The sequence below is a fragment of the Triplophysa rosa genome, linkage group LG5, assembly GCF_024868665.1.
Source record: "Triplophysa rosa linkage group LG5, Trosa_1v2, whole genome shotgun sequence".
Classification (NCBI taxonomy): Eukaryota; Metazoa; Chordata; class Actinopteri; order Cypriniformes; family Nemacheilidae; genus Triplophysa; species Triplophysa rosa.
In genome coordinates, this window is record NC_079894.1 from 20,382,882 (window position 1) to 20,396,471 (window position 13,590).

The 13,590-nt window shown below is 38.7% G+C and overlaps 1 protein-coding gene across 4 annotated transcripts in view; it reads right to left on the reverse strand.

The window, feature by feature from the left end:
- The window catches only part of dip2cb (disco-interacting protein 2 homolog Cb), a 27,925-nt gene extending 16,643 nt beyond the window's left edge, over nucleotides 1-11,282 (reverse strand). For all 4 annotated transcript variants that reach the window (XM_057333434.1, XM_057333432.1, XM_057333433.1 and 1 more), the window contains exon 1: nucleotides 10,904-11,282. In XM_057333434.1, the coding sequence (XP_057189417.1) occupies nucleotides 10,904-10,982 (79 nt within the window). In that variant the 5' untranslated portion in view covers nucleotides 10,983-11,282. The remainder of the gene's footprint in view (nucleotides 1-10,903) is intronic.
- Between the last annotated feature and the right edge of the window lie 2,308 nt (nucleotides 11,283-13,590).

Consider the following 13,590-nt stretch of genomic DNA (forward strand, 5'->3'; position numbering starts at 1 on the left):
ACTGTCTTGAATGCATTCAGCTCTAGGTTGTTTTGACTACACCAGGCAGCCAGCTGAGCAACCTCCTTTCTGTAGGCAGATTCATCACCATCTTGAATAAGGCCAATGACTGTGGTGTCATCTGCAAACTTCAGGAGTTTGACAGAAGGGTCTGTAGAGGTGCATTCGTTTGTGTAGAGTGAATATAGCAGTGGAGAAAGAACACATCCTTGAGGAGCTCCGGTGCTGATGGTACATGTGCTGGATTTAAATTTTCCCAACCTCACTAGCTGCTGCCTGTTCGACAGGAAGTTAATGACTGAGTCACTTCTTTACATACATGAAATATGAATGAAACTAGAATGAAAACATTTTATTTTGTCACAACAGTACACGGTATAGCTTTATACAGGGCTTGACATTAAGCATTGTCATGTGGTTGTCCTTCAGACAAGTAAATTCATTCACTTGTCCGAGTACAAAAATTACTTTAAAAAAGTATTAAAAAAGTATCTTTCATTTGATTTATCAATATAATTGTTTTGGATTTAGATTAGTTAAAATGCTTAAAAGCAAACCAGTGTCCACTTTGGCCGCCTGAATTAGGTTATAGGCCTACTCTCTGTGACTGCTATAAAACAAAGGCAAGCAGTGATTATTATTAGTGTTAAGGCTGTAAGTTAACTTTTTTTGCACATAGCACTGGTGCTAGAGAGGTTTAAAGTTTAGTAGCACAGGCAGAAATGTGCAAGTGCAGTTCATCATGAATAGGCAGATAACTGACAAAAGACATTAATGTTACATACAGATGGATAAATTAGGGCCATATCAATTTTAGATTACCTAAATTTGTTTTAATTTTTCTAAGTTCTGTGTTTTTCATTTTTTACTATACAATAGTGGTATATTTGTCCACATAAATACTGTAGTATACTATAGTATTTACTATAGTAAACTGCAGTAAAATTCTTAGATACTATAGTGTAACTATAGTATACAGTGCTTATCAATTTACTACAAGGGCACTTCAATTTAGCAAATACTATAGTACACTACACTACACTGGCAGTGTTCAGTTTAACGGGACTTTTATTTTGACGGGTCTTCGGGAAGACGCTGAATTTTTGTGTGTTTGCCGATAGCTTCACTCAAACAGTAGAAAGCTCGTAAAATAAACTCTCAGAGCAACTCTGGAGATGAAGTTCATGTGTTCATGTCCTCATACAGTGCAGACGCAGACAAATCATCGACCATCACTCCTGTTGTATGTTAAACTGTGCACGTAATTCACTCAGACACGCAGAACAGCCAGATGACATTTAAATAACAGGATTCCGCGTCCGCATCTAGTGATTATTGTCACACACTAACAAACAAGCACAACCACGACAAACGCACTTCACACAAACACGCAGCTCTGTCTAATGCACATATTCTTATTATTCTACATGTATGTCGCACTGTTGTTGTTTTTTTCAAGTTACTTGTCCAGTCGGGCAAGTACAATTCTCTCTCACTAGCCCATACAAAACATTCACTTAAGCGTTATTACACGAGCCCTGCTTTATACCACCTGATATACATCATTACATTTTATTTTATGAATTTTGTGATGCTGTAACTAGTTCACGGAACCATCACGGAAATTGTAGTTTTTTACTTTCACTACATTTGTAAGGACATTTGGCCCATTCTCTCTCTCTCTCTCTCTCTCTCTCTCTCTCTCTCTCTCTCTCTCTCTCTCTCTCTAAAAATGTAGATAGAACAAAATTATTTCCATTTCATTAAACATGAATAAACACACACAGAATACTCAGTGGACCAGACATACTGACAAAAAAACTGCATGTACAATGAATATTTCAGCTTTCATTGTAGATTTTATATCAATTTGTGTGTCTGGCAAGTCTAAGCATGCAGCATCCGAAAATAATAATCACAAACAGTATCCATGGCAACACAGGTGTGGTGTCCCAGTCCCCCTCCAGAGAACAGCAGAAAATGAAGATGTTGAGATATGTTTAGTGGTTAGATGTAATTAAAGGGATAGTTCACCAAAAAATAAAAATTCTGTCATCATTTATTCACCCTTATGTCTTTCAAAACCTGTGTACATTCTTCCGTGGAACACAAAAGAAGACATTTTGAGAAATGTCTCTATGGGTTTGTGTCCATACAATAGAAGTCAATGGGGTTCAGTGTTGTTCAGTTACCAACATTCTTCAAAATATCTTCTTTTGTGTTCAGCAGAAGGTCAAACAGGTTCAACTGCACACAAACACACAGACCAAGAGGGCAATACCAGATAACATCACTGCACAAACTGGGTTACTGGGTTAATCTACACAGATCTTTACATAATATAGATGCACAAAAACAAGAACATCATATACTGAGAGCCAAGCAAACACAGACACGTACAGTAAGCAAATCACAGATAACAAACTAAATACACTCCATTATACATTCAAACCATGTTTATTAAATACGACTTTTGCTTATTAAAGCAAACAGCCCAAATGTGTGGCTGCAACTCTATTTAGAGCGTGCAGATAACATCACGGCCATTTGGTTGCTTCATTAGGAAAGGCACGTTATGGCATGAGATCTGAGCAAATGAGTGTGGGAGGGATGTTGGTGCGAGGTTTCTCAGAAACGGTGGACCTCGTGGGATTTACATGCATCGGTTCACCGAGAACGCTGTGTGAAATGAGATCTTGTGAGAGAAAACACCTTGTTAAACGGAGCTCAGGAGCTGACACTGTAGCTCTCTTCATAATGCTGCTCTACAAATGAAAAGATTTGAAATATGGATGTACACTAGTAAACCTTTGCTGCCAAGTGGATGCGCATTGCGTGTTCAGACAAATGCTGATTTCTGTCCCAAATATATATAGGTAGTGCGTCAGAATTAAGTTTAAACAATAAACATTATGGTTTATGAAGTAATACTCACATGAGTTACTGCCCGACAATATTATCGCTCAGATGCTTCTCTTTCATAGCTGAGGAGACTTGTGTAAAATCCCAGTTATCATTAACTTTAAGTGTCAACTTTGCCTTAAATGATCCTCGCAAAATAAGAGGATTTAAAATAGAAACAAATGACATAATTGTTGACATTCGGTAAGAGTGTAAAGCTAAAAATAAATATAACACAGGAAATTTGGCCTTTGTTTTTCTAAGGCAACATATATTGCTCTCAGACAAACATGACAGGCTCTTGTTTTTATTTCACTGATGTCTAAAAGCAACAGCTTTCAAGACATTTGAAGCTGAATCATATGCAGAGTCAGAAAAGCCTTACTTTTAGGGATAGTTCACCCAAAACTGAAAATTATGTCATCATTTGCTCACCCTCCAAACTTGTATGACTTTCTTTTTCCGCAAAACACAAAAGAAGATATTCTGAAGAATGTTGGTAACCAAACAATGGTGGTACCCATTGACTTCTATTGCATGGACACTAGGGATGTAGCAATATTATCGATATCGTGTTATCACAAACACAATAGCAAAATTGTCTCTATGTTATCGTGACTGTATGAAACGATAGGTCTTCCAGGCCTAACATAGAGAATGTTAGAAATTTTTTTCATTTTATTTTATAAAAGGTATTTTTAGGTCATTTGACCCATCTCATACTGTAACTCATACCTATAACCAACAGTTATGATTAGAGGATAAAGAAAAGAGGATGCTTATGGCACGTTTCCAAGTCATCATTTGCCATTTTAAATATTGCAACCGAACCGTGGACTTTACACCGAGGTATTATCGTATAGTGAAATTTTTATATTGACACAAAACCAGTGGAAGTGAATGGTTACCACTGCGGTTGGGTTACCAGCATTCTTCAAAATAATGTTCTGCAAAAGAAAGTCACACAGGTTTCAAAATCTAGGTTGTTTTTAGAAGTGGGGGTCACTGCAACTTCTACAATTGTGATTATTAATACATACATTCCAGATTGTCTTGTTTCTTTTGGTCTTTGTTTCTCAAATGATAAAAATAAAAAAGGGAACTTTCCACCAAATTCCACAACGGTGTTTGTCCCGGGAATATTCAGGGTTTTTCCTGCATAGAGAAATTGGAGGCGGCCGCCTCCGTCAAATGTCGTGCCACCTCAGGCTCTCGCCAAAATTATGTTACAAGTCTTCACAAGAAATGCTGCGTGCATTTATCAGACTGTCATTTGTAACTGCAGTTGCGACATTACGCCACAGTGGAGGCGCTGTTATCAGCACACTGAGGCGCTAAAAAGAGTTGCAGAACAAGAGCCAGCCTGTGTTTCACAGTTGTTTGTTTTGCATCCAAGTACGTTTAATTTCTTGAAACTTATTAAATTAACATGACGCACATCATTGTAATGTCTTTAGCTGTGCAGTTGGGTCATTGAATCAGCGTATACTGTACACAGCGAATTCGCCAGTATGAACGCACATTGCGTTCAGAACGACTCGCACACGAATGACTCATTTGAACCGATTCATTTAAACTATTGAACTTTTCAGTCACTAGCGAATATAAGAGATCCTTGAATCATTTAAAGTGAACCACAGAGAATGCAAGATGTGAATGAGCTTTGCTCATTTTGAAAGACTGGTTAATTCAGTTGGCTATTGTGGGCTGAAAAGTTACTTGAAAATGATCAAAAAGCTTTATTCGATAAAAAACATTTCTGTTTGGTTGCATAAAAGTAATGTTTTATATAACTTAATAATTGTCATTTGTATCTAATTTTATTAGAACTTTTAATATGTCAAACTCAAAGTCACTTTGGTTAAGCCACTAAAAGGTACGGTAGGCCTACGCCTGTGTACAAGATCAGGATGGCACCACCTCAGCCTCATTTTGAGCCAGGAAAAACCCTGATGTTTTGTCTAGGTCATGTAACAAAATGATTCATTTGATTGTAAATCGCTTGTTTCAGAAACAGTAATGTGATATGAAATGATTCATACTGATCCACTTAATAAAAAACTATTACATGTATTGCTATTATTAAAATCCCAAATGAACCCAGAATCTATTCCATTTCTGGAATGACTCAATTTATATAATAGCTTGTAATTTTCGTGGGAGTGAAGATGGCCTCTCTGGACATGTGTCTGGCTGAAGTCCTGCAGGTTTCCAGCAGGTGAGAGCTTAAGCCACAGACTAATGTCACTGGCATCATCACAACCAGCAAAATAAAACTGTATGTAGGTCAAGTGTTACTCGGTGTGCCTCCAGCTTTTAATGAATGCAAAAGCATGAAAATTAGCAAAGAACGGGATTCTTAAGCGATTATGAAATTTATTTGAGTTTATAAAATAACTGCAATATTTATAATTGAACTGTAATTGAAAATGATTTTTCTACAATAAATAACTGTACAATTATTAGAGGATGGCTGATATGTATGTACACCAGAAAGAAAGCGTGAGAGAGAGAGAGAGACTGAGAGAGAATAAAAATAGCATCATGAGGAGCTTTTAGACAGCTGCAGTTGCTGACTTCCCATGACAACCGCACAAAACACACATGCACTCCCTTTACGTTTTAAACTACTTCATTTTTGTCTTCTGAACTATACATTTTAAACTACACGCTCTAGACAGTAAAATATAAGAGAAGGTATAAACATAAAAGCTCAAATCAGACTCACAAATTTAGTTGATATCCACAAACAGCAGCTTTTCTCAGCTCAAACATGCCTGCTTTGGATTGAACAGTCCATTTATTATCCACCACAGAAACTACAACAAACCCAGTTCGCTGCCAACTCCACATTCCCAGAGTCTGCCCACTTTGACACACATTACGGCTCATGGCTGAACCCCTTCTTACCATTGTGACCAAGTACAGCGTGCAATTACTGAAACAGGCAGCTAAAACATAACATTTCGTTTTCAGCATTCAAAACAATAAAACTACACCTTATAAGGCAAGAACATTAGACTGCAAACACAAGACAGTTTTTGTCAATTCAAGGCCAAGTTTGAAGTCCAGTCAACTCTGTAAAACATTCTCGGTCGCCTCAAATGCTTAAATATACTTAAATTAACAGTACAAGTCATTTCAACCTATTATTTTAAATTTTGACGTACTATATGACATATTATATTTGATCTAAAAAATGATGTGACAAACTGCTCTACAGAGTGTGTTTCGTAAATACGTTATATCCTTCGGCAAAGAAGCAAAAACGTCCAGTTACTGTGTAGCGCTTCGAAAGGGAAGGGGGAGGGGTGGTGGAGTGAGCTGTTGGTTGCAATTTTTAATCTCACCACTAGATGCCACTAAATTTCATATAATGGACCTTTAAATTCGTAAGTATACTTAAATTGGACGCTAAAGTAATTTCAACTTACTATTTTAAAGTTTAGCTATAGTTATAAGTTGCTGTAACTTAGAAAGGTAACTTTAAACGTATTAAAGGTGCAGTTTGTAACAATTTTGCAGTAAAATATCCAAAAACCACTAAGCTAGTGTTATATATTTTGTTCAGCTCAGTACTTATAATATCTCAAATGTTTCCAACTACTTGTAAATCGTGAGAAAATCGCCATTCTGAACAGTGACACGGGGCTGTGCAGTCGCCTGTCAATGGCGTCATATCCGCGTTTCCCTTTGTTACCGCCTTTACTGACGTAGAAACCGCATGACAACAGTGTCGTGGACAAATGCGGAAGTAGTGTCTAGAGTCTAGCAAGCCACTAACTTGTTTCGAGCAGTCACTTATTTATGGACCACAATTATTCGCAACAACTATAAAACTTTACCTCATCTGCTAACATGATTTCTCGTTCCCGTCTGATTGATGGCCATCAGCGGTGGAGTTGAAGACAACAGATTCCATCATTCCACGCTCCTTCACAGCGTCATCAAGCTACGGCATTGTTGTTGTTTTGATCGTGCGCCCTCTAGCGGCGGATTTTACAAACTGTAGCTTTAACTTATGTTGATGAGTTAAAGGTACAGTGCGGGATGTTTTGTATGATCTATTAACAGAAATGCAATATAACATACAAAACTGTGTCTTTAGATGTGTATAAAAACCTTACGTAATGAAAAGTTATGTTTTTATTACCTTAGAATAAACCAGTTGTATCTACATAGGGAGCGGGCCTATCTACATGGAATTTGTTATGTTGCGCAGCCATGTTTTGTACAGTAAGCTCTAACGGACAAACAGCTCTACAGAGCGCGTTTCGTATATGTTGGTCTTCGTGTGTGTTTTTAGACGTAGCTTGCTTCATCACTGAGTTGAAGACGCACAAAGTAGTAAGTTGTAGTACGGAGAGGAGGAGGAGTAGTCGTCGTCTAGCTGAAGCAATTGATTGTTCTGTCTTAGAAGTTTTGATAAAATGGAGGACCATGCGTATTGTGCACAAGTGCCGACAGAGCGTGAATCTCCGTCGTCAAAGAAGTGCAAACGTGATGCTGCCAGACTAATTAGAGACAAACGGCGGCAGAAATCCAGGATAAACATCGGTGTATCTATTACCAGATGGAAGGCACTGTTGAAAGACAAATGTTTTCAAGGCGACGCCGAAGTTGCCTGTTTTCTGCTAGACTGGTAAGATAATTCAACATTTTCAATGTTTCCACTTTTTCAATGTTTACCAAACAACTGTTTTGTTGAAACGGTAACGTTAGCATTTTATACCAATGGCCATATAACCTCAGAATAATAATGTTTTTCCGTCCCTGCGGTACGTACTCCGGTTGTTCCTGACTTTACAAAGGGGGAGACAAACGTCTACTAACTTACACCTAACTGCCTATGTCGCTGTCAGATCAAACGCTTTGAACAGCGTTGCTATTTATGATTAGCTAACTTTAGTTACTTCACTACTCTCAGCGTGTACTAGATAGCACGCAAGAAATGTATCTAATTATAGAATTGTAACAGTAACTTTCGCAATAGAATACATGTTAAATGATTAATTACGTTAATATATTGCCTTACCTGCTTGTATCACTGCTATCCGCTGTCTCGGTAGACGACATCTTTTTTTACTGTTGCGGCCTCCGTCGTAATTCGAAAGGGAGGGGTGGGCAAATGACTCAGAGATTCGTTGCAAAACTATAATACAACGCTAGTGGCCGCTGATTTTCAAGAACTGCGCCTTTAATGTAAAAATAATATATGTTGCCATGACATACTGATTACATATTTTTTCACAGTGGACAAATCTTGTTTGATGCTTAAACTTTCTCGGGCTGATTTATACAAAAAATATGCAAGCAGATATGGGAAAGGTATGGAGCTTATAATTATCTGAGCAAATATGAAGTCCGAACCCAGTGAATTTTAATGAGGTGTGCCTTAGAGCAGAAGTGTTCAATTTCTGTATATCTAGCAGCACCAAATGGGACTGTACATAAATAACGTTTTGAAAATGGCTGCCTAAACACTTCCAGCCCTTTTGGGGGGGGGAACCGTGCTGTGATTTTTTTTGCAGACAATTGAACTTTATTAACTTTTTTCTGTTTACTGAAAAACCACATGCAGGACAAAACATTAAGATACAGATGACCATGTTAACATTTTTACGCATTTGGCAGACGCTTTTATCCAAAGCGACTTACATTGCTTTATTCTATACATTGTATCGGAGTATGTGCAATCCGTGGGATCGAGCCCATGACCTTGGTGTTGCTAGTGCCATGCTCTAACCACTGAGCCACAGTAAAGCTGATGTGATGTGTAACACAGCAAAAATGACACAAAAGATGCATTCTGCAGCATCATGAAAGGTGTGTTTGCATGTGCACACAACCAAACACATGACCATTAACACACCTGTATGCACAGGGGAAATTGTTTGTGATTTTGCCTACGTGCTAGTCGACTGCAGGTGGTATATGAAAGCACAATAACATTCTAGAAAGCATCTGATTGGTCAATGAGTCAGCAATTGGTTTGGACACTGTATAGAATTGAAAATACTAAAACGTATATTTTGTGTAGGAGTAGAAAATCATATATAGCCTCAAAACACACATGTACTAAAAGCCACAAAATTACTATCTTGCTTTCACAGGATCTGTTAAGACGACATGGTTAAATTCTGCATAAGTGCGTTAATGCAAGTATTACTCTGATCAAGACCCTAATCCTGCAGGATGACTCTGCTGCCCCATAAGTCTTTGTGCTCAGAGCAAATCAGAACACAGCATGAAAGACTGTAAACCAATGAAACAATTTCCTGGAGGCAAGAAGGCCAATCAGATGACAGCATGTGGAAACTAGGCCAGAAGCCAAAGCAACAGAACAGTGACAACAGATGCCCCAACCCATATCCACATACAAATCGGATCTTGTTATATATGACATGCTTATGGATTTACATGATGTCATACATGCTAATTTATACATGACATATACAGTCATATGACACACTGACACTTATGCAACACGCAATCCTGTTGTGTGAATTATTGTGTTTACACAACTGCAAAACATAATGCATTCCGGAAAATATTCCCCCTTAAGTCCATTTCATCGAACCAGGTCAGGAGTCAATGGGAGCGTTCTGAACTGTTTGTGCTGGAATAAACATCACAAGGGAGGGGAAATTCTTTAATATCTGAATTAAGTATACAAAATAACAGAGCGCTGCCTCATGCACAGAGGGATGGTGGCAGATGTGCCCTAATAAGGGGAATCATCCTGGTCTGTGTGGAGAAAATGATGCAATCTGCATGAAACAAGAACCACAAAAACCCACACACATTTCTGCACTGGCCATGTGGCACCACTGTCTCTATGAACACGGTTATCGTCCCACTCACAACAGCAGGGCCGTTCGCATGACATTTCGTGTCCTGCAGTGAGACATGCTATACTCGCTTATCATCTCATTCTTTTGGATGATGTATGAAGTTTCTATGAGCGTTGCTGCAAGCTCATGTCACCCCACTGGGAGTGAAACTGCACAGAAATACACATTTTAATATAAATTCTTACAGTTAACAAAAAATATGTCCTTGCATTTGACAAAAGCAGCGAGGACCTTAAATTAAATTTACGATACAAAACATATTATGGGGTCCTCTCTCTCCCCCGAGCCTAAATAGACTACAAGGAAGGACATATAGACTGACTTCTATTGCATTTTCAATGATCACTGCTCTTCTTGTGAAAACATTTAATTTCTCAGTTGTCTATGGCCCTGACTGCCTCAATATTTAAGCAGAAAACTTCGTCTTTGTACAATTTCTAATTCGTTGCGCTTGCCAATACTTTTTGCCATTCCAATAAAGCACAATTCATTGAAACAGATTCAACAAAAGGACAAACTACATTCAGGACCAAAAGAACAGCCCCACGACCAGGAAATAACCAAAACATGGCACAAAATTAGGATTCTGTCAGGATTTCATTTGTGTAACATGTATATTTCTTTGTAAATATTTATATATAACGTTTCAATGCACAGGCAATGCCTATAAAGCTATTTGAGTCTTTAGAAACATAGACCGAGCGAGAGATGCACTGGGTGTTCTGTCTGCACTAAAACTTTGTGAGCAGACGCGTTACTGACTATATCACAACAACGCAAGCAAATGTGAAACTTTGCAGCAAGGAATATCGCAATGCCTTGCGCATTCCATCTTCACTTACTGATTAACATGCCCTATATATTCTCAAAGGGGGCGGCCCTGTTATATACAGTACAGCTCACTGGAGTGCAAAATGAAAATAAAACTATACGAGAAACCTTGAACACATAATCAGTATGAGTGCATTAAATCGTTTTACAAGATACATTTCTTAATCCAAGGTCACCGGAAACGCTCTACAAACAAACACGCGCTGGTTTAAATCCGATACATGGATCGAGCGAGTAAACCCGTTCACCTCTCCTTATGTCGTTCACTTTCTCCCACCCTTTTCTGGTAATCCCCCTCTGACAAACGGGTAACTCACCCTCTGATAGCTCCAGTTCTAGCTCCGCGAGCCGGGCTCGCACCTCCATAGTCAGCGGAAACGAATCACGGTCTGCCATTGCGATTCCAACACACCAGAGCCTCGGTTCCTCTCCGCGTCTCCCGAGCTCACGGTGTCCAACGTGTATTTCACGGTGCAAAAATAGACAGCATGTGTGTGCGTGGAGAGCGAATGAAGAGCGCGCAGTCGCGTTACCGGAGCGCCATTACACCGAGGTTTCAGAAGGAGACGTGCTGCTTGTTAAATTGCTTCGGATCCCGGAGTGTTGCGGTGCACAGGAGTGAAGCAGCCAGTGCTTCCACTGCGGTGCCACACAACCACCGTGCCCGCTGCTGCCGTTGAGCTCACGTGACCTTGGTGTACTGTTCAAACCCAGATGAGGGCGACAGAGCGCGCGCGCTCCGACTGTTAACGGAAAGGGGCAGCTGTGCGGGGATCTTCAGTGCCATCAAAAACGCCCCGGGTGTGGGGGGGTGAACATCCGTGCTTTAAGTATCAACATAAGTAATTTTCAAAGGATGTTATGAATATTCTTAGTTATGGCAATCGTTTTACGAGACATATCCAAGTGAATTAAATGAAAAATATGTAGGCCTATACATCGTCATAGTAGCAATAGCACAATGACTCTCATCATTTAACGCAACACGGTTTTTTATTATTTTGTTTTTTTCTTAATCATCTGTTTTTGATTAGTTTTAAGTCATTTTAGGGGAAACAAAATCACGAAGTTTACATTTCGTAAGGCTCCAACGCCTCCTGCTGGCGAGCGGTGGTATGACGCTAAAAGTGCAGTCATGCATTGACAACTTGCACACAAGATTTTCACTGTCAATGATGTCACAGTATGGGAACTTAATTGATTACATCATGTTACTCATGACTGTTGATATTTGAATTAAAACTTTACATTCCCATTTACTCCACACATGACTCTATAAAAAACGCTGGGTTGTTTTCAACCCACCATTGGGTCGAAAGGGACATACTCAAAAGCTGGGTTGAAAAAAATCCCAGCATTTTGAGAAAACATATAATGCAGATGAACATTTATTTGAGTTTTAATCGCATTTATTTTTTAATGAATGTAATATCGTTTTATTCCGTATACAAATAAGCATATTTTTAAATCATATAGCAGCTGTGCAGGAATATGTTTGAATGCTTGAATGAATGTGCCTCTTAGCAAACGGTTTCCTCTCTCAACTAGTCGTGCATAAATATGACATGAAAATAACTAATAATTGACCTCTACCTTAAAGACAATTTAAGGTAGTTGGGTCAAAGTACTGAGTTGTATTGCTTGTTAAGTTCTAAAGTACACATTTATAGTATGTAATAATATCCATAAAAGAAACACATGTTGCCTGTAATCAGGAAAGCAGACAGTAATAAGGCCTTAGAGAACCTATAAACCATAGCACACATTTGTTTGTGCCACATAAAAACAACATAAACGTGTGATGAAGACCAGAAATGTGACAAAAAAGGCACCCAAAGAAGATCTGTGAAAAGAGCAAATGTATCCATATTTTAAGGGCCATTTTTATTAAACGTGTGATAGGACACACAATAACGTTTCTTACATAATTGTCTTAAAGTGAGTAAACTCACGAACTACTACGGACATTACATCGTCTTAAATCTATGAGACGTAATACATGAGCACAAAGATTTGACCAATCACAGAGAACAACTTTGCATACGCCCCACCTCTACGGTTTAACCGAGAACCATTTACATTGTTTCAGACAAAATATTGCCATATACATATTTCCAACACTAAAAACAAGACGGCTTGATTGATATAAAGATTCCTTCCATGAATGGTGTTCTTTGTTTGTCTTCTTACCACAAACGAAAAGTATATCGACATGGCGTGGCTATATATCGACGCCGGAGACGCCCGGAAGAAACGGAGAGGAGGGAAGCTCACTGTAGAGGTTACAACCGGAGTGTTCAATCACTCGACCAATTACCTCGGGGAAGGTCTGAGACAAGAGCCAATCGCTGTCCTCACAGGACATCATCTGACGAGATGAGCGAGCGCACAGAAAATACGGGTCTAACCGCGGTGTTCACGCACGAGACGTTGGTACGTGCTCAAAATTCGGCAGACTAACTGATGCGATCCCGGTTGACTTGGAAACGCTCGCGGCTGGCGCAATGAGTGCGATGTGTGAGCTAGCACAAGATGCTAGAACCCAATTCAGACTACTCTCCCTCCGCTCTTTTCTCTTGTTAATGTAATATTAAGCTGAAATGTAATTAGCAATACGTTCATTTTAAAGGATGCTCTAGCAGGGTTACAATGTTAGATAAAAATAGAAATAGATTTTTTTCAATAGAGAATTGTTTGCTTTTGAAATAATCTTGCGCAGACCGCATAGCCTACGACACGAAAGTGTACTACCTTAACATAACCCACTATTGTCAAGAAGTAACAAATTAATATAGAATTTTAATGTAATCTGATTGATTTAAGTGGATACCATGTTTCTTTTTCACATAAACACATAACCTGTCACATTGAAGCAAAGACTGAATGTCTAAATAAACAGCAAAACTGTGAAATATTTAACTTTTCAAATATTTATTGTTTTAGAATAGATTTACACTTTCAGTCTGGTTGATCTCACATACATGTAGGCTACTTAATTGTTTTA